The sequence below is a fragment of the Sander lucioperca genome, chromosome 3, assembly GCF_008315115.2.
Source record: "Sander lucioperca isolate FBNREF2018 chromosome 3, SLUC_FBN_1.2, whole genome shotgun sequence".
Lineage (NCBI taxonomy): Eukaryota > Metazoa > Chordata > Actinopteri > Perciformes > Percidae > Sander > Sander lucioperca.
In genome coordinates this window covers 4722680-4747795 of record NC_050175.1, presented here as the reverse complement: position 1 = coordinate 4747795, position 25116 = coordinate 4722680, and the positions used below count along the sequence as shown (strand labels likewise).

At 42.0% G+C, this 25116-nt stretch overlaps 3 protein-coding genes across 5 annotated transcripts in view; 2 read left to right on the top strand and 1 right to left on the bottom strand.

Moving 5' to 3' along the window:
* The window catches only part of kifc3 (kinesin family member C3), a 90954-nt gene extending 70415 nt beyond the window's left edge, over nt 1-20539 (bottom strand). For all 3 annotated transcript variants that reach the window (XM_035999177.1, XM_035999180.1, XM_035999184.1), the window contains exon 1: nt 20227-20539. The gene's annotated coding sequence lies outside the window, so the exon portion shown is untranslated. The remainder of the gene's footprint in view (nt 1-20226) is intronic.
* Nucleotides 726-2529, top strand: LOC116056302 (nuclear factor 7, brain-like). The gene has a single exon (XM_031308499.2). It carries the CDS (start codon nt 868-870, stop codon nt 2170-2172), a length of 1305 nt encoding a protein of 434 aa, XP_031164359.2. The 5' UTR covers nt 726-867; the 3' UTR covers nt 2173-2529.
* On the top strand, nt 3343-5971 carry LOC116056312 (zinc-binding protein A33-like). Its single transcript, XM_031308504.2, has 2 exons — nt 3343-3357; nt 4637-5971. Exons 1-2 carry the CDS (start codon nt 3343-3345, stop codon nt 5879-5881), a joined length of 1260 nt encoding a protein of 419 aa, XP_031164364.2. The 3' UTR covers nt 5882-5971.
* Nucleotides 20540-25116: the final 4577 nt, after the last annotated feature.

Genomic DNA, 25116 nt, shown 5'->3' with positions numbered 1-25116 from the left:
GGTTAGGGTTAGGGATGGGCGCTTCGAGGGGCACGGGCGCAAGGGGACCAAGCCGTCTAAATAGAACACATTAAAAGTGGGTTAAAAGAACCAGTGGACAGGCCGGTCAGCGGGTTAGGGAAAATGACTAAAAATAGATGTAGAACGACTACAAGGAAACCCATTTGGATGTTTTATAGTTATGTGTTCAATTAAATGTCCTGTAAGTTGTATTAAGTGGAGAAGTTCTTTAAAAGATATTAGAGAAAAGTGGAGAGACGGCGGCCATCGTTAGAAGTCTGTGAGTCTGAACACCGAGCTGTCAGTGAAACCCTGAGGACAGGAACAAGAGAAGTCCAGACTCTGGCTCAATCTCACTTCTCTTATCTCATATCTGTTATGCTGTGACAGTATCTCTGACTCACAAAGTTTAGTTAACCAATTCAAATTGTCCAATTGCAATGCTCATGCTCTGCATAAAGCTGTACTCTATTGTAGCTGTAATGTCTTCCTCTAACTCTGGGATAGAACTGGGTTGGCCACCCATCACTAAACAACTCTGATTAATAGAAGTGTAACTTAAGAGAGAGACATATATTTAGTCCAACTGGGTGAAATGAACACTGCCATGCAAAATGTTTTTTGTTACAGTTCCCGAGAAATAAAAATGTTGTCAATCTGGTTCAGTCAGCTTGTTGAAATGTTTACCTGGTGATAGGTGAGTGAAAATGAAAGTAGATTTTGACATTGCTGAACGGAGCCGAGTCGCCATTACAGAGTGTGAGATCTCTGCTGGAAAACACACGACGGGAAGATCTGAAGCAGTCAAGAGAAGGGACAGTAACTCGGTGAGTCTTGTTTTTCAGAGACATTTAGATACAAAGATAGATGGCTGAGAAAACTGCTCTTGTTGAAAGTTTCCTGAACTGCCATGTATGTTCATCGGAGACAGAAAAAGGAGAGAAGAATATGGAGGTGGTGTGTAGTAAACACCAAGAAGTCCCATATTGGTTCTGTAAGGATGAAGACAGAGTTGTGTGTCCTGTCTGTGAGTTTTCTCTCCACCACGGTCACACGGTGGTTCCTGTAGAACAAGCAGTCAGAGATATGAAGGAGCAGCTGAAATCTGACTTACAGTCTCTGCAGGACAAGAGGGACAAACACAGACGAGTGGAGAAAACATACAATGAAATAAATCAACACTCCAAGAAGCAGCTGCTGTCTACAGAGAGTCAGATCAGAGCCGAGTTCAACAAGCTGCACCAGTTCCTGAAAGAGGAAGAGGATTCCAGACTGGCAGCTCTGAGGGAGGAAGAGCAGAAGAGGGGGAAGACTGTCAGCAGCGAGATGAAGAGGATTCAGGAGCAGATCTCCTCTCTGTCAGACAGCATCTCTGCTGTGGAAGCAGACCTGCAGAAAGACAGCGTGCCGTTCCTCAGCAGTTATAAAGCCTCTCAGAGCAGAGCCAGAGCCCAGTGCTCGCTGTCGGATCCACAGCTGCTCTCAGGAGCGCTGACAGATGTGGCCAAACATCTGGGCAACCTGTCCTTCAGAGTCTGGGAGAAGATGAAGGACATGGTCCACTTCTGTCCCGTCATTCTGGACCCAAACACTGCAGCCGACAGTCTCTATCTGTCTGATGATCTGACCAGTGCGAGACGTGGAGACACAAAGCAGAAGCTTCCAGAAAATCCAGAGAGACACAGCAAGTATTCCGCTGTTCTGGGCTCTGAGGGTTTCAGCTCAGGGAAACACAGCTGGGAGGTGGAGGTGGGAGATACTCCTTACTGGGTTGTGGGTTTAGCTAAAGAGTCAGCTGACAGGAAGGGAAAAAGATATTCTTTACCAAAATATGGAATCTGGTGTTTTAAGTATCTCAGTGGACAATACACTGGTGGATCCAAGAGTGTCACAGTGAAGAAAAGTCTCCAGAGGATCAGGGTCCAGCTGGACTATGAGGGGGGGAAGGTGTCATTCTACAACTCTGAACACATGACTCACATCTACACTCTCAGAGACACTTTCACTGAGAAACTCTTCCCTTATTTCAGTATCGGACCGGCTAGTGATGCTAAAACTGCAGAAATCAAAATCTGTCCAGCTGAGATTTCTCTGCGAGGTTCAGAGAGCTCAGAGAAGGTGGAGAGAGGAAAGTCGTTCATTAGTCGTATAAAAAAAAAAAAAAAGCTTTAGCAAATGACCTGATGGAAAACATTCCTTGGTTGTTGTTTGACACACAAAATGTTTCCAAAGCCCAGAATGAGAAACTACAGCTGAGCTGCTTTTGGTGTAAATGTGCTGCAAGAACTAGGATTTTAATTAAAAATGTTTGTTTTTTTTAATTTCCGAGGATGAGTAAAAAGCTTAAATGTTATTATCAGACCCAAACAGAATCTGCAGGGTTTAGTTGTTGTTGTTTTGATCCAGAATGAAAATCTGCAGAATGTAGCCGACTGGTTTTCAGCTTTGGGTGGAGATGTGTTAACATTCTGAGTTTAATTTAGATTGTACACATAAGAAGCTGGGTCCAGACTAGTCTAATGATAGCCAGACAGATTATTTTAAGCGGATGGAGGAATGAAGGACTACCGTCTATCCAGGAGTGGGCTTGTGAGATGATAGGGTGGGGGTGTTTGAAAAGATGTCATTTGGTTTTGACTTAGTATTGTTATGTATTTGTAGCTCTGATTAGCATAACTGTTGTTGCTCCTATTAGTAATATTGGTGTAGACATGTTAAGTTTTGGGTATGACTATTGATGGTAATTGTTGATTTTGTTTAGATTTGCATAATTGTAATTATATAAGTGATTATTGGTGGTTTGTTTTTATTGATGATAAATGTTCTACTGTCAGTTTAATGTTCATTTAAGAAAAAGATTCAATGTTTTATGACAAAGAGGCGTGTTAACTTCATAGGCTGCTTACCTGTGTTACAACACACACACGCACACACACACACGCGCACACACACTTAATTTTAATGTCAATTTGGAGTAGTTTCAGCTCTAGTAACACTCAGAAGAATTTGTTGACCAATCAATTAGTTCACTGGTTCACAAGTGGAATCTGATATATTAAAAAATAAATTAATTTTAAAACACTTCTATATAAATACTACAACATCTCCATTAAAAATACTTAAACTATGATCACTATAAGGTAATTTCAAAAGTTTTTTTAAGTGTAATATTTTTGTTAAGATATCAGCTGCGTCATGGACAATTAGTTTCAAGATGTGATGGTAAGATAGTAAGTAGAGGTAAAATAAATATATGTAGACAAATGCTCCATTTTGAATTTAGGCTCAGCAATGATTTTTATATACTGAGGTACATTTTTGTCATAAATCATATGATGCGATATGTTCCTATATCAGGTAACAAATTGGATAAATAGGCTGCAACACTCAGTGCTTAGGTTTGCTCTACTACTACGAGGCCTAAAACCTTTAATTCATAACGATTCTTAGAAATACCAGAGAGCAATTAGTATTACTTTGTGTTGCAAACCAAAGATGAAAAAATAAACATATTTTTGTCTAATTGATCTGAGTTTATTGGTTGAGAGAGTATTGAAACCGATTCGGTTGATATGAGATTTCATTCTATGAGCAGTTCATTTAGACTCTAGTGAGTTTTTCAGTAGAACTGCATTGTACACTTTGTTTGTATTTTGAGTTACTATATGACATATTGTTTAAACTATTAAGTTGATGTTGCAAACATTTTATTTTGGGAGGACAAGACAGTGTTAATGGCTATACCACTTGAAAGTGTATTTATATATGCTGCACTATTGAGTCATGTGCCTTGTCTAGGGTGACCAGATGAGAACGGGTAAAATTCAAAATTATGAATTATTTTTGTTCAGAAACTCAAATATCATGTAAACCCGAAAATACAAATTAAAAAAAATCATTAAAACCATGAACTCAAGTGCGCTTTGAAAGGCACGGGCACAAGGGGACCACTAACGTGAGAACACACTTTAAAACCTCCTTAAAAAACAGGTTTGGTTATCTAAAAAGCCGTCTAAATAGAACATCTATTAAAAGTGGGTTAGAAGAACCACTGGACAGGCCAGTCAGCGGGTTAGGGAAAATTACTAAAAACAGATGTAAAAGAACTACAAGGAAACCCATTTAGATGTTTTATAGTTATATGTTCAATTAAATGTCCTGTAAGTGTATAAAGTGGAGAAGTTCGTTAGAAACAGTCTGTGAGTCTGAACATCAAGCTGTCAGTGAAACCCTGAGGACAGGAACAAGAGAAGTCCAGACTCTCTCAATCTCACTTCTCTTATCTCATATGTGTTATGCTTGGACAGTAGCTCTGACTCAAGAGGTTTAGTCACGTAATTCAGGAATTGTCCAATTGCATTGCTCATGCTCTGCATAAAGCTATCCTCTATTCTAGCTGTAAGGTCTTCCTCTAACTCCGGGAGAAAACTGGGTTGGTTTAGTGTGAGTCAGCCTGTTGAAATTTCACCTGGTGAGAGGTGAGTGAAAATGAAAGTAGATTTTGACATTGCTGAACAGAGCTGAGACGCCATTACAGGGTGTGAGATCTCTGCTGGAAAACACACGACGGGAAGATTTGAAGCAGTCAAGAGAAGGGACAGTAACTTGGTGAGTCTTGTTTTTGAGAGACATTTAGATACAAAGACAGCTGGCTGAGAACACTGCTCTTGTTGAAAGTTTCCTGAACTGCCCTTTGTGTTCATCTGAGACAGAAAAAGGAGAGAAGAAAATGGAGGTGGTGTGTGATAAACATCCACAAGTCCCTTATTTGTTCTGTAAGGATGAAGATAGAGTTGTGTGTACCGTGTGTGAGTTTTCTCTCCACCACGGTTACACGGTGGTTCCTGTAGAACAAGCAGTCAGAGATCTGAAGGAGCAGCTGAAATCTGACTTACAGTCTCTGCAGGACAAGAGGGACAAACACAGACGAGTGAAGAAAACATATGATGAAATAAATCAACACTCCAAGAAGCAGCTGCTGTCTACAGAGAGTCAGATCAGAGCCGAGTTCAACAAGCTGCACCAGTTCCTGAAAGAGGAAGAGGAGTCCAGACTGGCAGCTCTGAGGGAGGAAGAGAAGCAGAGGGAGAAGACTGTCAGCAGAGAGGTGAAGAGGATTCAGGAGCAGATCTCCTCTCTGTCAGACAGCATCGCTGCTGTGGAAGCAGACCTGAAGAAAGACCGCGTGCCGTTCCTCAGCAGTTATAAAGCCTCTCAGAGCAGAGCCAGAGTCCAGTGCTCGCTGTCGGATCCACAGCTGCTCTCAGGAGCGCTGACAGATGTGGCCAAACATCTGGGCAACCTGTCTTTCAGAGTCTGGGAGAAGATGAAGGACAAGGTCTACTTCTGTCCCGTCATTCTGGACCCAAACACTGCACACCCCTGTCTCTATCTGTCTGATGATCTGACCAGTGTGAGATATGGAGACAAAAAGCAGAAGCTTCCAGACAATCCAGAGAGATTCACTAACTCTGTCTCTGTTCTGGGCTCTGAGGGTTTCAGCTCAGGGAAACACAGCTGGGAGTTGGAGGTGGGAGATCATCCTGACTGGAATGTGGGTTTAGCCAAAGAGTCAGCTGACAGGAAGGGAGAAATACAAGCTTCACCAAAATATGGAATCTGGTGTTTATCACATGGCAGCGGAGAATACACTAATGGATCTAAGAGTGTCAAAGTAAAGAAGAGTCTCCAGAGGATCAGAGTCCAGCTGGACTGTAAGAGGAAGTACCAGGTGTCCTTCTACAACTCTGAAGACATGACTCAAATCTGCACTCTCAAAGACACTTTCACTGAGAAACTCTTCCCTTATTTCAGTATCGGACCGGCTGGTGATGCTAAAACTGCAGAAATCAAAATCTGTCCAGCTGAGATTTCTCTATGAGGTTTAAAGAGCTCAGTCATTTATTAGGCGTTGCTGTGTGTGTGTGTGTGTGTGTGTGTGTGTGTGTGTGTGTGTGTGTGTGTGTGTGTGTTAATGAAGAAGGAAGGGTGGGGGTGTTCAAGTTGCGAGTTGTATGTTTTGTTTTTTTGTTAAAAAATAACTAATTGTTGATCACAAAAAAAAGTATTTTTTCAGGAGAGAGATGAGAGAGAAAACCTTTTGGTTAATCCCTAAAGACATTGTTCTGTTTTTAGTGTTTCTGATTTATTATTTTGGTATTGTTTACCTAATAAACTGTCAACATTCCCAGAATGCATCACTCTTAAAGTGAATGATCCTAAATGTTTGGGAGGGGGCCCAGAGTAGACTCTTAAATGACAGAAAGGGGAGAGAGTGGAGAGAACATTTGCAATGTGCATTTACTTCCTTTATTTGAACTTGTCTCTCAATCCTCATATGTTGTATTTTACTGGCTTTAATAGGATTTATTTTGATCAACAACAGTTTGGTTTTGACTTAGTATTGTTATGTATTTGTAGCTCTGATTAGCATAACTGTTGTTGCTCCTATTAGTAATATCAGTGTAGACATGTTAAGTTTTGGGTATGACTGTTGATGGTAATTGTTGATTTTGTTTAGATTTGCATAATTGTAATTATATAAGTGATTATTGGTGGTTTGTTTTCATTGAGGATAAATGTTCTACTGTCAGTTTAATGTTCATTTAAGAAAAAGATTCAATGTTTTATGATAATAAAATGGTGTGGTTTACTTTATAGCTGCTTACCAGCGTTCAGTTTTTATGCTCCACATATCTGGAACAAACTCCCAGAAAACTGCAGGTCTGCTGCAACTCTCAGTTCTTTTAAATCAAGGCTGAAGACCTATCTATTTGATGTTGCCTTTCTTTAAATAACTGTTCATTTCTTATACTGAAGTTGCATTGTTGACACTGTATGACATTCTATATAAGCATATAAAGAGAAATTCCTATTTTATCTGCTTTTATATATTTAACTGTTTTAACTGCTTTTCAATGTTTAATTTCTTATACTGCACTGTAACTTTTATTCTAGTATTTTATCTGTATTGAATGTTTTAATCCGTTTTCATGTAAAGCACTTTGAATTGCCCTGTTGCTGAAATGTGCTATACAAATAAAGCTGCCTTGCTTTGCCTTACCTGTTATTAAAACACCCACACACACAAGTAGAGACAAGACTTAGAGACACGCACACATAGTTGGAAGCCGGGTGTCAGAGTCACATCTGACAAGATAACATGTAGACACACACACAAAGATGTTTGGGTAAAGTGGTTTACAGAGTCACTAAATGCATCGCACACACCCATTTCACCTTCTCCAACGGAGCAATTTTAGGAGGAAATTACAGCTAGGGTGGACACACACTAAGGTGACCAGATTTCAAAGACAAAATCCCAGGACATTTTCAGCTCAGAAGTGCAAATACCTCCAAAACAGGTCATTTTTTATCTTTTGTAACCTTAAAACGGGGACACTGCCCCAGGGGCGTCACAAGACCTAGAGCTGCACTGGAGCAAAAGCTCCCCTGGGGGGGGGGTCCATGGGCATGCTCCCCTGTAAGAACATTTTGTGTATTTTAACATGCATCAATCTGGTGCACTTTGAAAAGAAATTCAGAGGTTAGACTTGATTATTCATATATCTATGGATGGAAATATTTGTGCTGTAGCCTGAGCCATTTTGCACTTCAGAATTTTAACCATGCACACACAGGTGGAATCATTTTTTTCTTCCTATTTTTGCATTAGTGTCACTAGGAAGCATACCAGTAGAAATATATATATTCATATTAGTGGGATATATGTAAGTAAGTGGGATTGTCTGGAATCTGGCAATATAATAACCATTATGGTGGGATACACTGGCTAAGCAATTTACAAAAATCTCTGTGCTGACATAAATAGTTTACATGAGAATACATTATAAAGTTGTAGACCATGTAGAAATTTTTTTGCAATTTCAAAACCGGATTACTCAGGAACCGCTTGTTGTACTGATGCATGTGTTGAGTGAAGAGTTTCTGAGATATTTCACAGAAAGTAATGGGTGTGCAGAGATTTATGCAGAATGCAAATATGATAACATTTCATGTAAGTTCAATGTTGCAAACCATTTGTCACAGCAAGGGGGTTAACACTTTTGCATGTGCCATAGCCATGTCACATTCTCATTAGGGGCTGAGCCCCCCTAAAGGTCTGATCCTAGAATCGCCCCTGCTGCTACTTCATACTTGTACTCCACTACACCTCAGAGGGAAATGTTGTAATGTTTACTGCACTACATTTATCTGACAGCTTTTGCTTTACTGCTTCAGGCTGGGCTTGTTTCTGCAACAGCTCATTGAGTATCAGATACAATTAAAACTATTGAGGAAATATTTTCCTTTGACATTGGTCCAGTATTAAGAGAGATCGCTGCAGTCGGCAATGGAGAAACAAGCTACAATGTAAGTTAATAGGACGTCAATTGTCCAGCTTGTTTTTACGTTCATAAAAGCGCTCGTTTTACCACTGACAGGCTCAGATTTATATTCTAAGTGTCTGACAACATTATGGAAAGGATTTCTAAGGAGGTTGACCTTTCTGTTAAAGAGTAAGGCCAGTTACACACTGGAAGCGTCTCGAGCGTGTCAGCCGCGTGGCCGTTTATATTTCAGCTCCCATGTTAACAGGCTCGAGCCCCGCCCGAGACGCGTGCCTGCTAGAAATAGAACCGACGCCTATTTTTCACGCGAGCGTGTTGAAAGCGTTTATGTCACTTAGACACAAATGCATATATATATATATATATATATATATATATATATATATATATATATATATATATATATATACTATATATATATATATATATATATATATATATATATATAAATGACATCTTGATGTTTGAAAGTCTCGAGGTTTTGACATCAATGTAGAAATGTAATAAAAAATGTCAAGAGAAAAGATTTTCAAAAATTTCACCTGTCATACAGAACGAAATATTCTTTAACATATTTTGCAGTCAATACTACCGACGTTGTCTTGCTTCAATCAAATCAGTAGGCTATATATTTATGTTTAACAACTCTCTCCCCTCTGACGAATTCTTAACAGAAGTAGGGCTGCAATGGCTTTTCTTCCGTCAACAACTCGAACTGAAAAAGAACAAATAGCGTTTTAATTTTCCATAGTAACATATGTATGTAGCCTATGTATAAATGGTATAGGTAGGATAGGCTACAATAACAACGTAGTGTGTGTTCTGAGTGACGGTCCAACATAGACACAGAGAGGCTCTATAGGCTCTTTATAGCTACAAAAAGTTGTCATAAACAGACAGCCCGCTTACCCATTTTTCAGAGTTTGAATCTATTGGCGCTACGTCCCGAGATCAGCCCTCCCTGTACCTAGCAGCAGGAGCAGCGCCGCGTCAGACACGCTTCTGCTGTGTAGGACACAGAAAAATCCACGCAGCCGCCACGCTTCTGAGACGCAACAGAAACGCCACACTCGCGTGACGCATCCAGTGTGTAACCGGCCTAAGATCCTTTTTTTAAAAAAAAAACAAAAAAAAAAAAACATAAAAAGTCTGCGAAATTGCGTTCGCTAAACCATCCAGACTCCATGTAAATAAACAGTAATTTTAGCAGCATAAAATATGGGCATTCTAGAACATCTCTGAGGCTTTCTCTGGCTGTCTTGAGCCTGTGTGTGTAGGGTGCACGACTATTTCATTCCAATTTCGGGTCTGTCAGTCATAGTGGAAACCGGGGACAGGTCACCGAAACCGGGGACGTCTGCACACACGCACACACACACAGACACACACACACACACACACACACACGTTCTCTAACTGTTGTACAACTGAAATCTCTGATATATTAAAAAATTATTTAAAAACACTTCTATAGATATACTACATCTCCATTAATAATACTTAAACTATGATCACTATAAAGTAATTTAAAATGGTTTTTTTAAGTGTTATATTTTTGTTTAGATATCAGCTGTGTCATGGACAGAGTGAGCATACATCTATAATTAGTTTCAAGATGTGATGGTAAGATAGTAAGCAGAGGTCAAATAAATGGTTCAAAAACACTGAGATCATTGCTCCAAACAGGAACTATTAGGAACAGAAGTGGGGAGGAGGAGAATACAGTGGTGCTCATAAGTTTATGAACCCATGCTAAAGTTGACTAAAAAGAAGACTTAAAAAAGATGATTATATGGAAAGTACCCCATGCCAATCTCTAGGTATGGTGAAGGGTATGTGATGATGTGGGGGTATGGTGAAGGGTATGTGATGATGGGGGGGTATGGTGAAGGGTATGTGATGATGGGGGGGTATGGTGAAGGGTATGTGATGATGTGGGGGTATGTGATGATGGGGGGGTATGGTGAAGGGTATGTGATGATGTGGGGGCCAAGGGAACTTTATCAGGATGCATAGTATCCTGGATCCATGAAATAACTGGCCTTTAAAATAAAAATCTGCGTGCCTCTATGGGAATTTAACATAGGGGTGTACTGACTTATGCCCCCTGTATTTTAAGGAAGAACATTTATTTATTTACGATACATTATTCATTCACAAAGAAAATTGGTGTCCTTTTCCTCATTTTCTTAATTAAGGCATTAAGATCAATTTCTAAAGATGATGTTTTTATTCCTCTTTTTAGTCAACTTTAGCATGGGTTCATAAACTTATGAGTACCACTGTATTCTGAGTAGCCCTGTTGAAACTATTGGGGACGAGGGTTAGGGTAAGGTATAGGGATGGGTTAGGTATAGAGATGGGTTAGGTTAAGGGAATTATTCCCCTTTGTCCCTCATTTTCAATGGGAGTTAACAGGGACACAGCAGAAATGCACCACATTTTCATTGTGGTCAGGTTTTGGGACAATTGGCAGCCACTTGTTTATTTTTTGGGGATTTTTTTTTCCCATTTGGATCATTTTTTAATGCTAATAAAAGAATATTCACATTTAACAGTGCAATAATGACCTGAAACCTGTTCAATATTGAAGATGTTCTGGAGAATAACTTTGGTGGACCTGGAACCATGGGAAGGGCCCCTACTGGCAGAAAGGGTCTGGACTCCAATTGGGAAAGGACATTTGGGAATATTTCTTCCATTTGGGAAGAACACTTGGGAACAGTCAATCCCCCTATTAAAAACAGGCCAAATGTCCCATTTTTAACTAAGGGATGAGAAGTGTTAGGGAAGCCTAACCCAGGACATTTGGCCTGCTTTTAACAGGGAGAGTGACTGTTCCCAATTGTCCTTCCCAAATGGCAAAACTGTTCCCAAATGGCCTACCTTCCTGTGCAGCCATACTAAGTGCTAGCATTTCCAAACCAACACCAGTTTTACTCCATAAAGAGCTGGCAACAACATACTCAAAAGTCAGGGCTCTACCTGTAGGTCGAAAAATTGCAATTTTTAAGGTTTAGGTTCTGAGGCCAAAAATGCATCCAAGACACCTCTAGTTGGGAAAGGACATTTGGGGACACTTTTGCCATTTGCGAGGGACACTTGGGAACAGTCAATCCCACCATTAAAAACCAGCCAAATGTCCTGGGTTAGGCTTCCCTTAGTTAAAAATGGGACATACTTTTGCCATTTGGGATGATTAGCATCCCTCGGGGCTGGTGGACATTTGGCAGCCTTTCAATAGAGCAATTGTCCTCCCAAGTGTCCTTCCCAAATGTCTTAAGTGTTCCCATTTGGCTTTTTGCATTTCAGAAAAGTGTTCCCATTTGGGCTTAAAGTGTTCCCATTTGGCCAAGGGACAATGGACCTTTTTCACAGCAGACATTTTGACTTGTCATAGTAGGAAAAGCACAGCTGAAATTGATAACCTTAACGATGGCTCAGTTCCATCTAGTGTCCCAGTAAGCTATTTCAGTGAGTCAGCATGCACAATACCAGGGCCTCTCCTAAGTGGAACGCAGCCATCATTAATGGGTTTGAATACACGTGCTGTGTGAATGTGCTTTTCCTACTATGACATGTCAACATGTCTGCCGTGAAAAAGGTCTATTGGGAACATTTCGGCAAAAGTGTTCCCAATGGTACCGTGGTTTCTTATCTTTGCTCCCCCCGGTGGCCGAAACAAGAAAGCGGGACAATCGGGAAGACATTTAAAAAACTGTGCCCGTGCCCCTAGAAGCGCCCATCCCTAACCCTAACCCACACCTATACCTAACCCATCCCTATATCTAACCCATCCCTATATCTAACCCATCCCTATACCTAACCCATACCTAACCCTTACCCTAATCCATCCCTATACAGTTTAGTCCGACTGGGTGAAATGAACACTGCCATACAACATGTTTTCTGTTACAGTTGCTGAGAAATAAAAATGTCAAACTGGTTTAGTGTGAGTCAGCCTGTTGAAATGTTCAGTCCTCTGTAGACTATAACTCTACAGTTCTCTCCTTGTTTGTGGCATTTTATGAACATTTCTATTCTTTATTTAGTGAATCAAAACATGAGCTTTGTTACAGACTGCATATTCTACTGTCAGTTTAATGTTCATTTAAGAAAAAGGTGGTGGTTTACTTTACAGACACACACACACACACACAGAGAGACACAAACACCTGAAAAGTAATACATTAATAAATACTTTTAAATTGGACTTAAAGAGACAATTATATTGTTAAATCACAAATATTTTTGCAATAACAATTCAAATGTTCTGTAAATGCAAATAAATATACTATCAGCCGTTTGGACAAAGAGCAGAAAATAGACAGAGAAAGAGAGAGATAAAGTTGTTTGGGTAAAGTGGTTTACAGAGTCGCTAAATGCATCGACACACCCATTTCACCTCTCCAACGGAGCTATTTTAGGAGGAAATTACAGCGTTAGCAGCTGGGTGGAAACACCCCACACACACAGCTGTAACATGACATCAGTCATCTGGAAAAAAGGAAGAAAGAAAGAGAAAAGCTGACAGTGAGGAAACAACCATCTCTCTCTCTCTCTCTCTCTCTCTCTCTCTCTCTATTTTCTGCTCTTTGTCCAAACGGCTGATAGTATATTTATTTGCATTTACAGAACATTTGAATTGTTATTGCAATAAAGAATCTCTCTCTCTCTCTCTCTCTCTCATTGCTACTGAAATTGATCATAGATCCAACTAGAGAGTGGCTCCACCTTTAACGTGCTAATTTAAGTTTTGTTTCTGGGTTTTATTGGGCAGGACGTGAAGTCACTCAGACAGCCAGACGCCCTGCAGCATCATGGGAGAGCTGGCTCAACAGCTCCACCTGCTGGACTCAAACTGGACACACACACACACACACACACACACACACACACACACAGAAAGTCCGGTTCAGAAAACAAGTCAAACATGAAGATCAGCACAGATTTAATCCGTGAAATACTCCCAGCATGCTTTGCTGCTGTGACTTTTCTTGCAGAGTCAAACTATGTGTTTATGGTTAAACTGTTTACAGAAACACTTTCTCTTCATGTTGTCAGACAAACTGCTGCAGCTCACATTCAAACACTAAAATAGATTTTAATAAAAGCAATAAACAACAAACTGTCATCTCTATGTTCTCCTCTCGGTCCGTCACGCTCCTCTAGTCTGCAGTTTTTCCCACAGCTTCACATGTCACGCCGTCTGAAACTCCACAAACTACCGCCTGAGTCTGACCACGGAGAATTAATCACCTCGCCACAGATAATACGTAACCTCGCTCCACAAACTACCGTCTGAGTCTGACCACGGAGAATTAATCACCTCGCCACAGATAAGACCTAACCTTGCGCTGCTGCTGCCGCCTTCTGCTCCTATCACATTTACTGAACTGGAAACACTCGAGAGCTCTGGAGACACACACAGACGCGCACACATACAGAGACACACACACACAGATGCACACACAGACTCACACAGACACACGTACACACACACAGACGCGCACACATACAGAGACACAGACGCACAGACAGACAGACACGTACACACACACAGTGTGTGTCTGTGTGTGAGTCTCTGTATGTGTGCGCGTCTGTGTGTGTAGGTGTGTCTGTGTGCGTCTATGTGCACGTGTATGTATGTATGTATGTATGTATGTATGTATGTATGTATGTATGTATGTATGTGTGTGTGTGTGTGTGTGTGTGTAGCACCTGTAGATAAATATCAGCAGCTTTGACTGAGACCGTGAACTCAGCAAACACAGAGTTAATCTTTAGTGACGTGCGAGAGGCTGCAGCTGGTTTGGGTTTGTTACTCCGTGTGTCCTTCGGGAGCAGAAACCTCTGCAGGAAACACAGCAGCTCAACACCCGAGAGACCCACTGGGATCAGAGGCCAGTGAACACATCACGTGTCTGTAGTTACTGTTTGGGATGGCTTTGTAGTGAGCCAGTTAATACGTCACTGCAGACTGGGAGGAAGAGAGGAAGAGAGGAGGAGGGGGAGCTTGAGTCTGGAACGTTACAATTCAATTACATTTTATTTATAGTATCAAATCATAACAAGAGTTATCTCAGGACACTTTACAGATAGAGTAGGTCTAGACCACACTCTATAATTTATAAAGACCCAGAATTTCAGTAATTACATGAGGCTGAAGGACTTGTTAGGGCTGATTCATGGTTGTATGAAGAGCTGCACCATGCCATAACGTTGAATATCTCCATGACGATATTACTTGAGATCAGGGCTTTAAATTGACACCAATGAGAAAATCAAATATCACAATATTTTTGACCAAATACCTCAATATCAATACCGCAACGATATTGTAGTGTTGACTATTGGTGCTTTTTACAAAAATATTTACACAATGAGATTTCTGATAAATAATCATCAGGAATGTGGATATAATGACTAAGTGGGTAAAGGCAAATAACAGAACAGTTACAACAGTCTGGTAAGTTCAGAAAAGTACGTCACTTTACTGTAATGCAGCCCATAAGTAGGGTTAGGTATCGTTTGGATTTTTATGATTCCGATGCCAAACCGGTACTTTTAAAACGATTCCGATTCCTAAACAGATTCTTGAAAAACTGAAAAATGACATCAAAGATGTAATATGTTTACTAGCGATCACCTGCAGTGAATGGTTAATATGGCTTTACGTCCGTTTTGGTGAGCCCAGACGGAAAATATGACATTTTAAAGGTAGCCTACATTTACGGTAGCTAGCTAACGGTAGACTACAGAGAAAGGGGGATATTTTTACGTCCGTTTCAGAGCGACAGAGGGAAAATATTTCAGTCGACACATTAAGTGGAACCGAAATGAGGAACCAAAATTTGCATTCTGATCCGGTCCGATTCTTACCGGTTGCGTAGGAACCGGTTCCACAGTCGAGCCAGGTTTCAGTACCCAACCAGGGCTGTGTATTGGCAAGAATCTGGCGATACGATACGTATCACGATACATGGGTTACGATTCAATATATTGCGATACTGTGCGTAAGGCGATATATTGGGATTTTTTGAAAGTATAATTTTAGAAAAACTAATATTTAAAAAAAAGACATGATGTTCATAAAAGTCAAAGAAGTTTACTTTAGGTCAACAATTCAGGACACAGAAAATCAAACTGCCAGTTTGGGATTGTGGTTCACAGGTTCTTAGTGAGCTAATGTTTATATGCTAAAGTAGACCAAAGTTCAGCCATAGCTACGTTGTTAGCTTCTAGCAAAAAGTCAGGCATTGTTAGGCACTGTCAGGGACTGCTAGGCACTGCTAGGCACTGCTAGGGACTGCTAGGCGAGGACACTAGTGGTGTCTCAGCATAGCCATCTAGTGGTAGGGGGTTTAAACACAACATAAACGTGAACCACTGTCTTACATGAATATTTTTGAAAAAAATAAATTAAATAAAAATATAAAAAAAATAAAAAAATCGATATTGCCTTTTTGAAAATCAATACAGTATTGCAAAATAAAATATCTCAATACAAGTGTATACATTTTTTCTTACACCCCTATAACCAACCTTACAAATATGACGATAAGATAAAGTCAAATACATTTGTCTAATCAGTCAAGAATCACAGTTACAATACACAGATCTGTGGGATCACAAAGCACGCAGAGACTACGTTTCCCTAGCAACAGACAAAAAGCTGGAGCCGATCCATGTCTCTCTAGACTGTCAGACCTCCAGAGCCCCGATCTATTCTTCCCCTCATCTCTTATCCTGTCTTTCTTGGGCCCCCTCTTCTTCTCCAGCACCGGGACTGCTATCGTCACACAACACCTGCCAGGGACGGGGGCCACTGTGTTATGTCTCGTCCTCATTTGCTCTCACGTGAAGCGGTACATTCTGCTCCTGTTTCACTTATTATTAGTCCTCCTGCACACTGGCTGCGTGGCGTGAGCGTATCAGCTGCGTGGCGTGTCCGTTTTTATTTCGGCTCCCATGTTAACAGGTTAGAGCGTGCACACTGCCTGCGTGACACAACTTCTCTCAGGCGCTGAAAACGCGTGCATGCTAGAAATAGGACTGACGCCCAATTTTCACGCGACACGCAAGCGTGTTGGAAGTGTTTCCAGGCAACATAGAATACGAAAAGATGTTTATATGTCATTTAGACACAAATACATTTAATAAATGACATGTTGATGTTTTAAAGTCTCGAGGTTTTGACATAAATGCAGATATACCTGTACCGATGTGTCTAGTATGTTTATATTCTATATTTCTCAATAAAAAGGAGGTTTAAAAAAAAAAAGAAATAATAATAATTATTGATTTTCAAATATTGCATTGTCATACAGAACCAAATATTGTGTAGCCTATTTTGCCGTCAATACCTACACGGACACGCTAGTTGGAAGCCGGGTGTCAGAGTCCCATCTGACCAGAAAGTCCGGTTCAGAAAACAAGTCAAACATGAAGATCAGCACAGATTTAATCCGTGAAATACTACCAGCATGCTTTGCTGCTGTGACTTTTCTTGCAGAGTCAAACTATGTGTTTATGGTTAAACTGTTTACAGAAACACTTTCTCTTCATGTTGTCAGACAAACTGCTGCAGCTCACATCCAAACACTAAAATAGATTTTAATAAAAGCAATAAACTCTTTCCTTTCGGACAAACTAACAGTTTCATGTCTAACTTTCTTTTATCGAACTAATTGAACATTGGATTGAACATAAAAGGCAGCAGTAAAACATGAATGACAGTTACATTATGAAGTGGAGTTTTCTACCGATACTCTTTCAACAAACTAAAAGAAATCTTGTACGTCTACGCAGAGCTTACGCCGTCAGGAGGATTTCTACTTGTGCACCTGTGTCGTTCTGGCATATCTCTTTAAGAGAATAGCAGGGCCGGCGTGTGTGTGTGTGTGTGTGTGTGTGTCTGTTTGTGTAATGAAGAATCATGACCTTAGAATCGAAAGTGTAATCGAAGATTTGGAGAATCGTGGTCACCTTCAGGAAGTGAAGTCACGTCTGATTTGAGCCCAAACCTCCATCTTTTTATCATCTTAACTCAGTAGTTTTGGTGTCTAAACCTAACCAGACTGGGACCGTTTCACAACGTTAAACCACGTGTTTAAAACCGCGACCGCTACCTTCTCTGGTTTAGATATGAGGACGGAAAACGCTCCTGTGGGTCGTATTAGAAGGGGGGAGGATAAACCAGCGTATGATTTGCAGGAAATCCTCGGAGATACCAGCCCTAACGAGTCAGTGCTGAGTGACGTGGCTGCTGCTGCTCTGGGACACAAGCACACCAAGAAACCTGCAGACAAAACCAGTTTATTTATAGAAACTCTCCTACTGGAGCGGTCAGTGTCTGACACACCCTGCAACTAACACACACACGTGGCACTCTCTTTGTGGGGACCCGTCATTGACATAATGCATTCCCTAGCCCCTTACCCTAAGGTTAATCATCACAACTAAATGCCTAACCTTAACCCTTACCCTCACCCTAACCATAACCTAATTCTAACCCTAAAACCACATCTTAACCCTCAAACAGACCTTTAACCTTGTGGGGTCCAGCATTTTGGCCCCACAAGACTATCGGGACCACACACACACACACACACACACACACGACAGGAAACCCAAGAGAAAGAGTTGTCTGTGGCCCAAATGTCCTCACAAGGACAGGAAAAATCCTGCAGTGAGGACATCCAGCAGCCGGATTAGAATCAGGAGTTTTAATCAAAGGAGCTGCTGGGAACTCCTCCCAACATCTGCCTGTTACACACTCCTCTAGAAAACTAAACGCTCCCCAAAAGGTCAAAACACAGACTGAACCAGACAGGAAGTGGGCCGTTTTAGACTGTCAGACAGACTGACATTATTATTATGGAGATCCTATAATAATCCAGCAAACGTTTTCAGCTTCTGAAAATGTGAGAATTTGCTGCTTTTCTTCATTTGATGTCATGATAAACTGGATGTTTTTGGGGTTGGACACGTTTGACAAAACAAGACTTGTGTTTACAGTGTATTGTTAATATAAGTGGAGTTTTTCAGCTCTTCACTGTTTGTAAATGTGATTAGTATTGTGTTTAGGCTGGTGGACGGAGAGACGGCAGTTCCTGCAACAATTAATCAATTAGCACTAAATATGTTCAGCCCTCAGGGACAGAGAAACACCAACACGTGTGTGTGTGTGTGTGTGTGTGTGTGTGTGTGTGTGTGTGTGTGTGTGTGTGTGTGTGTGTGTGTGAGAGTGTTTGTGTGTCTCTGTCTGTCAGTGTATGCATGTCTGTCAGTGTGTGTGTGTGTGTGTGTGCGTTTATCCTGCGTCTCTGCGTGTGTGGTCTGTCAGTGTGTCTCTCTGCGTGTGTGTGTCTCTGTGCGTGTGTGTGCGTGTGTGTCTTTATGCTGTGTCTCTGCGTGTGTGTGTCTCTGTGCGTGTGTGTGCGTCTCTGTGTGTGTGTGTCTCTGTGCGCGCGTGTGTGTGTGTGTGTGCGTGTGTGTCTCTGTGCGTGTGTGTGTGTGCGTGCGTCTCTGTGCGCGTGTGTCTCTGTGCGCGCGTGCGTGTGTGTGTGTGTCTCTATGCCTGTGTGTGTGTGTCTCTATGCGTGTGTGTGTGTCTATGCGTGTGTGTGTGTGTCTATGCGTGTGTCTCTATGCGTGTGTGTGTGTGTGTGTGTCTCTATGTGTGTGTGTGTGTGTGTGTGTGTGTCTCTATGCGTGTGTGTGTGTGTGTGTGTGTGTGTGTCTCTATGCGTGTGTGTGTGTGTGTGTGTGTGTGTGTCTCTATGCGTGTGTGTGTGTCTCTATGCGTGTGCGTGTGTGTGTGTGTGTGTCTCTATGCGTGTGCGTGTGTGTCTCTATGCGTGTGCGTGTGTGTGTGTGTCTCTCTATGCGTGTGTGTGTGTGTGTGTGTGTGTGTGTGTGTGTATACGTGTGTGTGTGTGTGTGTGTGTGAGAGAGTGTGTGTGTGTGAGAGTGTTTGTGTCTCTGTCTGTCAGTGTATGCATGTCTGTCAGTGTGTGTGTGTGTGTGTGTGTGTTTATCCTGCGTCTCTGCGTGTGTGGTCTGTCAGTGTGTCTCTCTGTGTGTGTGTGTGTGTGTCTCTGTAAGCGTGTGTGTCTCTATGCGTGTGTGTGTCTCTATGCGTGTGTGTGTGTCTATGCGTGTGTGTGTGTCTATGCGTGTGTGTGTGTGTGTGTCTCTATGTGTGTGTGTGTGTGTGTGTGTCTCTATGCGTGTGTGTGTGTGTGTGTGTGTGTGTGTGTGTGTGTGTGTGTCTCTATGCGTGTGTGTGTGTGTGTGTCTCTATGTGTGTGTGTGTCTCTATGCGTGTGTGTGTGTGTGTCTCTATGTGTGTGTTTGTGTGTGTGTCTCTATGCGTGTGCGTGTGTGTGTGTGTGTGTGTGTGTGTGTGTGTGTGTGTGTGTGTGTGTGCGTGTGTGTGTGTGTGTGTCTGTGCGTGTGTGTGTGTGTCTGTGCGTGTGTCTGTGCGTGTGTGTGTGTGTCTGTGCGTGTGTGTGTGTGTGTGTGTGTGTGTGTGTGTGTGTGTGTCTGTGCGTGTGTGTGTGTGTGTGTGCGTGTGTGTTGACCAGGTGAGGCCGCAGCTCTTTTGTTAAACAGCTCTTTGAAGCGATGGAAAGTGCTGGACGGCCGCATGAAAAGAGACACATTGAATTGAATTGTAACCAGACACAGAAGAGAATCAGATCTGCACTGATTGACATTTTTAACCGCTGGTTCATGTCCAGGACAACAGCACAACAACACGAGCAACCAGGGCGGGATACAGCGTCCCACAAAACCACAAACAGCCTGACTTTTGTGCCACGAAAGTCGGAGGAATACAAACGTTTGAAGACACCAAACTTTTCCCTACCTCTGGTCCCAAGCAGCGACTCCTTCCCCTCCTCTTCCTCCTCCTGTTTTCGCGGTTTCTTCGCAGTAAATCCTCCCAGTTTCCCTAAGGTAAAAAGTTGAGTTGTTAAAAGTTTAAACTCGGCTATCAGCAGTCGGTTCTTCCCCGTTTTTCCATCGGTGTACAGTCCGTGTTTTCGCCCCTCTGCTCGGCTGCTCTCCGCCGCTAAAAAGTCAAGACTGCTGGCTGGTCTGTCAGTGTGCCGCCTTCACGGACTGTCCGACATGTGAGAATTCCGTGGGTTGGGAGTGAGCGCGCATGGGCGAAAAAAAACAACCAAGTACATTTATAGAGATGAGGGCGGGTCGGATGAATGGCTTCGGACCAAAATCAAAAAAAGTTCCAGGATTCTCTCAGGATGTTCTCATTAATATGACTTTATATGTTGTTTTTTTACAAGGAAAACTCATGATTAAACAGCATTTATTCCACTTATATATCAGGTTATTAAAGTGTGAATAAAGTTGTGACTTTAATGTCAAGTTTGTGTTATTTTCTTCGTGTTTTAAACTTTTTTAAATCTTCAGATGGACACCAGACTAAGATGGAGACCTAATTTATTGATACATTATAATATTGATCTACTGTATAACTGAAGGTGGTATATGGTTTGAAACGGTGCAGAGATGTGAAGTCCCGCCCCTTCCTGTGTCAACCATGGGAACTTATTTTGGATAAAATGTGTCCGGTAGTGAACGGGGAGAGACACATAATGTTTTTGATCCCGTTTGAATTGAGCTGTGAATTACCCACATGATGTTTGTCAGTTTAAAAGATAATTTATCAAATTAAGAAAGTCTTATGTTTGTCGTGGTACCAAAAGCTGTTTCATACTTCTTGCGTTCAGTGCAGTTGGAGTGCTGCGGACTTTAACCCTACAGTCACATTAGCTGCAAAAGACAGCGACACGCACTCACTTGATGGGCGTTCCTGTGCGTTAGAGGATGGATACCCGAACCGAGCCCGTCGGGACCCGTCGGGACCCGTCGGGACTCGTCGGGACCCAACGGTACCTGACGGGCCGGGCCAGGTTCGGACAGATATTTAGAAATGATGTTCGCTTCGGGTCGGGCTCGGTCACATCAGCGCACCTCTTGTGCGCGCCTGTGTTAACGTGGGCTTGTTGCTCTGTGTGAGCTGATGACCTCATCTGTTGACATTTCCGAATGCCTTCCTACAGCTGCTTAATAATCCACACAAACAAACGTACATGTGTCATTAGTATGAGAAAATAACGGGATTTTAACTGTGTCGGGCTCGGACATAAATATCTTAATTAGAGATGCACCGATTACAACTTTCTAGGCCAATTCCGATTTCCGATTTTTCATTGAGTTTGACTGCCGATACCGATTTTGGCCGATTCCGATTTCATATTTCCTAACCACCTTATAACACACACAAATACTTATTTTCTATCTTTTCTTTAATAGAACATTTTACATTTTGCATAGAACATAAAACATTTTTTGAACAGATAATCTTGTATAATTACGACTTCATGACATTTCTTAAACAGCTGATGGAGCGGCGGTGCGTGTGCATTTGACCGGCATAAAATCGGCATATGTCAGACTGACCTGCCGGTCATGGCCGGTCACGTGAAAATCGGCCAATTCCGGTCACCGGCCGGTCAATCAGTGCATCTCTAATCTTAATGCCTGTCAGGCTCGGGTTGGGTTCGGTTACTGCTCTGTCGGACGCGGGCCGGACTCGGACAGAAAAATGCGGCCCGATCCGCACTCTAGTGGGTGTGCCTAGCCTACTCCTGGTTGCTTGGCAGAAGTAAACAGAAGTCCTCTGGTGCTACCTCTCCCCAGTCACCTATTCTGGGGTAATTCAACCACCAACTCCCACTGACCTGACGGAGCACCATGACCAGCAGCTCGCGGTGCTCTGTACCCAGCGCACAGTCACCTATTCTGGGGTAACTAGTAGAGCTGTTGAAATTAATCAAATAATCGATGCATTGAATCGTGGACATGGACGATGCTGCATCGATAATCGGCCGGGCCATAATCGATTATTTCTGTTTACAATTTAATGCATGCCTAACAACATTTCTGTTTACATATTCTGGTATGTTTTGCACATTCAGGAAGTGCCATGTGCTCAGTGCTGTAGTTTTATGTATCCAATTTATTTAGTATTAGAGCACTGCAGAATGTTTGGTTTTTGAAGCTTGAAAAGCTATGAATTAAATATCTTATATGGCTTTAATAGAAAAATGTCTTTGACGCATCGTGATGCATCGAAATATTGAATCGAAGACATGATAATCGTAATTGAATCGGGAGATCAGTGAAGATCACACCTCTAGTAACTAGACCACCAGCTACCACTGACCTGACGGAGCACCACGACAAGTCACAAGAACGATGTTTTTGGATTTAAAAGTGTTTATTTCTCGATAGGGGTAACAAAATATTTGAGATAAAATGCCAAAAAGTATGCAGGAAACTGCTGCAGGTCGGATTTCAACCTTGGGCCTCTACGTTGAGGAATAAACCTCTTTATATAGGCTCACGCTCTACCAACTGAGCTACCCTGGAGCCCAACACACACACACAGCCAGACACACACAGCCAGCCAGACACACTCACACACACACACACACACACACACACACACACACGCACAGCCAGCCAGACACACTCACACACATGGCCAGACACACACACACACACACACACACACACACACACACACACGCACAGCCAGCCAGACACACTCACACACATGGCCAGACACACACACACACACACACACACACACACACACACAGCCAGACACACACACACACACACACACACACACACACACACACACACACACACACACACACACACACACACACACACACAGCCAGCCAGACACACTCACACACAGCCAGACACACACACACACACACACACACAGCCAGCCAGACACACTCACACACACACAGCCAGCCAGACACACACACACACACACACACACACACACACACACACACACACACACACACACACACACACACACACTTCCCAGGTGTTTTGAGTCAAAGTCCAGCAGCAGATCACGTCTATGAGCTCCAGTAGATATGTGGAGTTACTTATTTCCGTCTTCTACTCTCAGTAATCAGCTGGGATGATAACGCTTCCTGTGCTTCAGCTCTGCATTGTTTCTGTTTTCCCGCCTTTTTCTTGTTTTCTTTGCATTTGTCTTTCCTCCGCGGCTCAGAACGACACAATGAGAGCTTCCTCTGCTTCCTGGAGCTTTTTCCTGCATTTCTAAAACATGGGAGGCACCGTGTGTCTCTCAACCTGCAGCTTTTTTTTTATTTCTCAGCTCACCATCGCCCCCTATAGCAGAAATCTGTTTCTATAGAAGTCTGTCTTCTATAGAAAGTCCAGATAAACTGAAAACCTAACACACGAGGCGTCAAAACAACAGGTGTTGTGACTGCTGATATGTCCGTTATTTGTTACAGTCTGTGATCGACACATGTTTTAGGAGCCAGTGGAGGCTGGCCCTGCTGGAAATTAGAGAGAATCTTTACTTTTTTGAGTTGATTCTTAGCAAAAACTCCTTTGTTCTTTAACAAATATGTACTCATTCATGTGTAATAACTTCCACCAACTAATCAAACTGTTCTCGTAAGCGTAGAATCTGACATTCAGAATCATTCAGAATACATACGAGCGAGTCACTCAAATGGCGCCTCCATCTTTAAAATACATTAGCCAAAGAGGGACATACCTCCATCTTTAAAATACATTAGCCAAAGAGGGACATACCTCCATCTTTATAATACATTAGCCAAAGAGGGACATACCTCCATCTTTATAATACATTAGCCAAAGAGGGACATACCTCCATCTTTATAATACATTAGCCAAAGAGGGACATAGCTCCACATTTCGCCCTCTTACACTCAGTGTCACCGTGATGAATGCCAGGGGGAGATTACTCGCCAGGGAAGCGAAAAAGAGAATTAAAACGACAACGCGACAGGCAAAGCAACAAGACCAAAGTTAATATTGGAGTGGCTAGAACAGCTGCGTGGAAACGATGGCGATACTAAGAAATCATTTTGGGTTCGGCCACCATAGGAGGAAGGGCTAGAAGGTAATATTCAGATGGTTGTCATATACAATTTCACCGCTACATGGGAGAACTTCTTACACAATGGAGCTTTAAGACTTTGAACTTTTCAGACTCTGAAGCCATGAGTAAGTCTATGAGTGATCCTCAAAAGAGTGTCCTTTATGCTTCAGATGTGAGTAAACTGCTCAGTTTGAACCTGAGGCGTTTCCCCCACTAACAATGCTGTCTTTCATCTCTTCCCAGGATATTCAACCAATGATCACATTTGGCCTCATGTGAGAAGCTAATTTTCTGGGTTTGAACATTGTTGGAAACGTTTGGGATGATGTATGTGCAAGTCGTTTTTAGATATTTCTTTAAGCATTAAAGTGCCCATATTATGAAAAAAAAAATCACTTTTTCTGGGATTTGGGGTGTTATTTTGTGTCTCTGGTGCTTCCACATGCATACAAACTTACGAAAAAAAAAACATTCATGCTGTTTAGAGTGAGATACGGTTTCTGAATGTGTCCTGCCTTCAGTCTCCGGGTGAGCTGGTCAAAATTGGCAGGGTTTTCTAAGTCATCTGTCGAAACATTTGGTGTGTGCTAACCACTTTAGCTAATACCACATCAGCTACAGTCATGTGAACAAATTAGGACACCCATGCTAAAGTTGACTAAAAAGGAATAAAAAAATCATCTTTAGGAAATTGATCTTAATGCCTTAATTAAAAAAAAAAAAATCCAACCTTTAAGGACACCAATTTTCTTTGTGAATGAA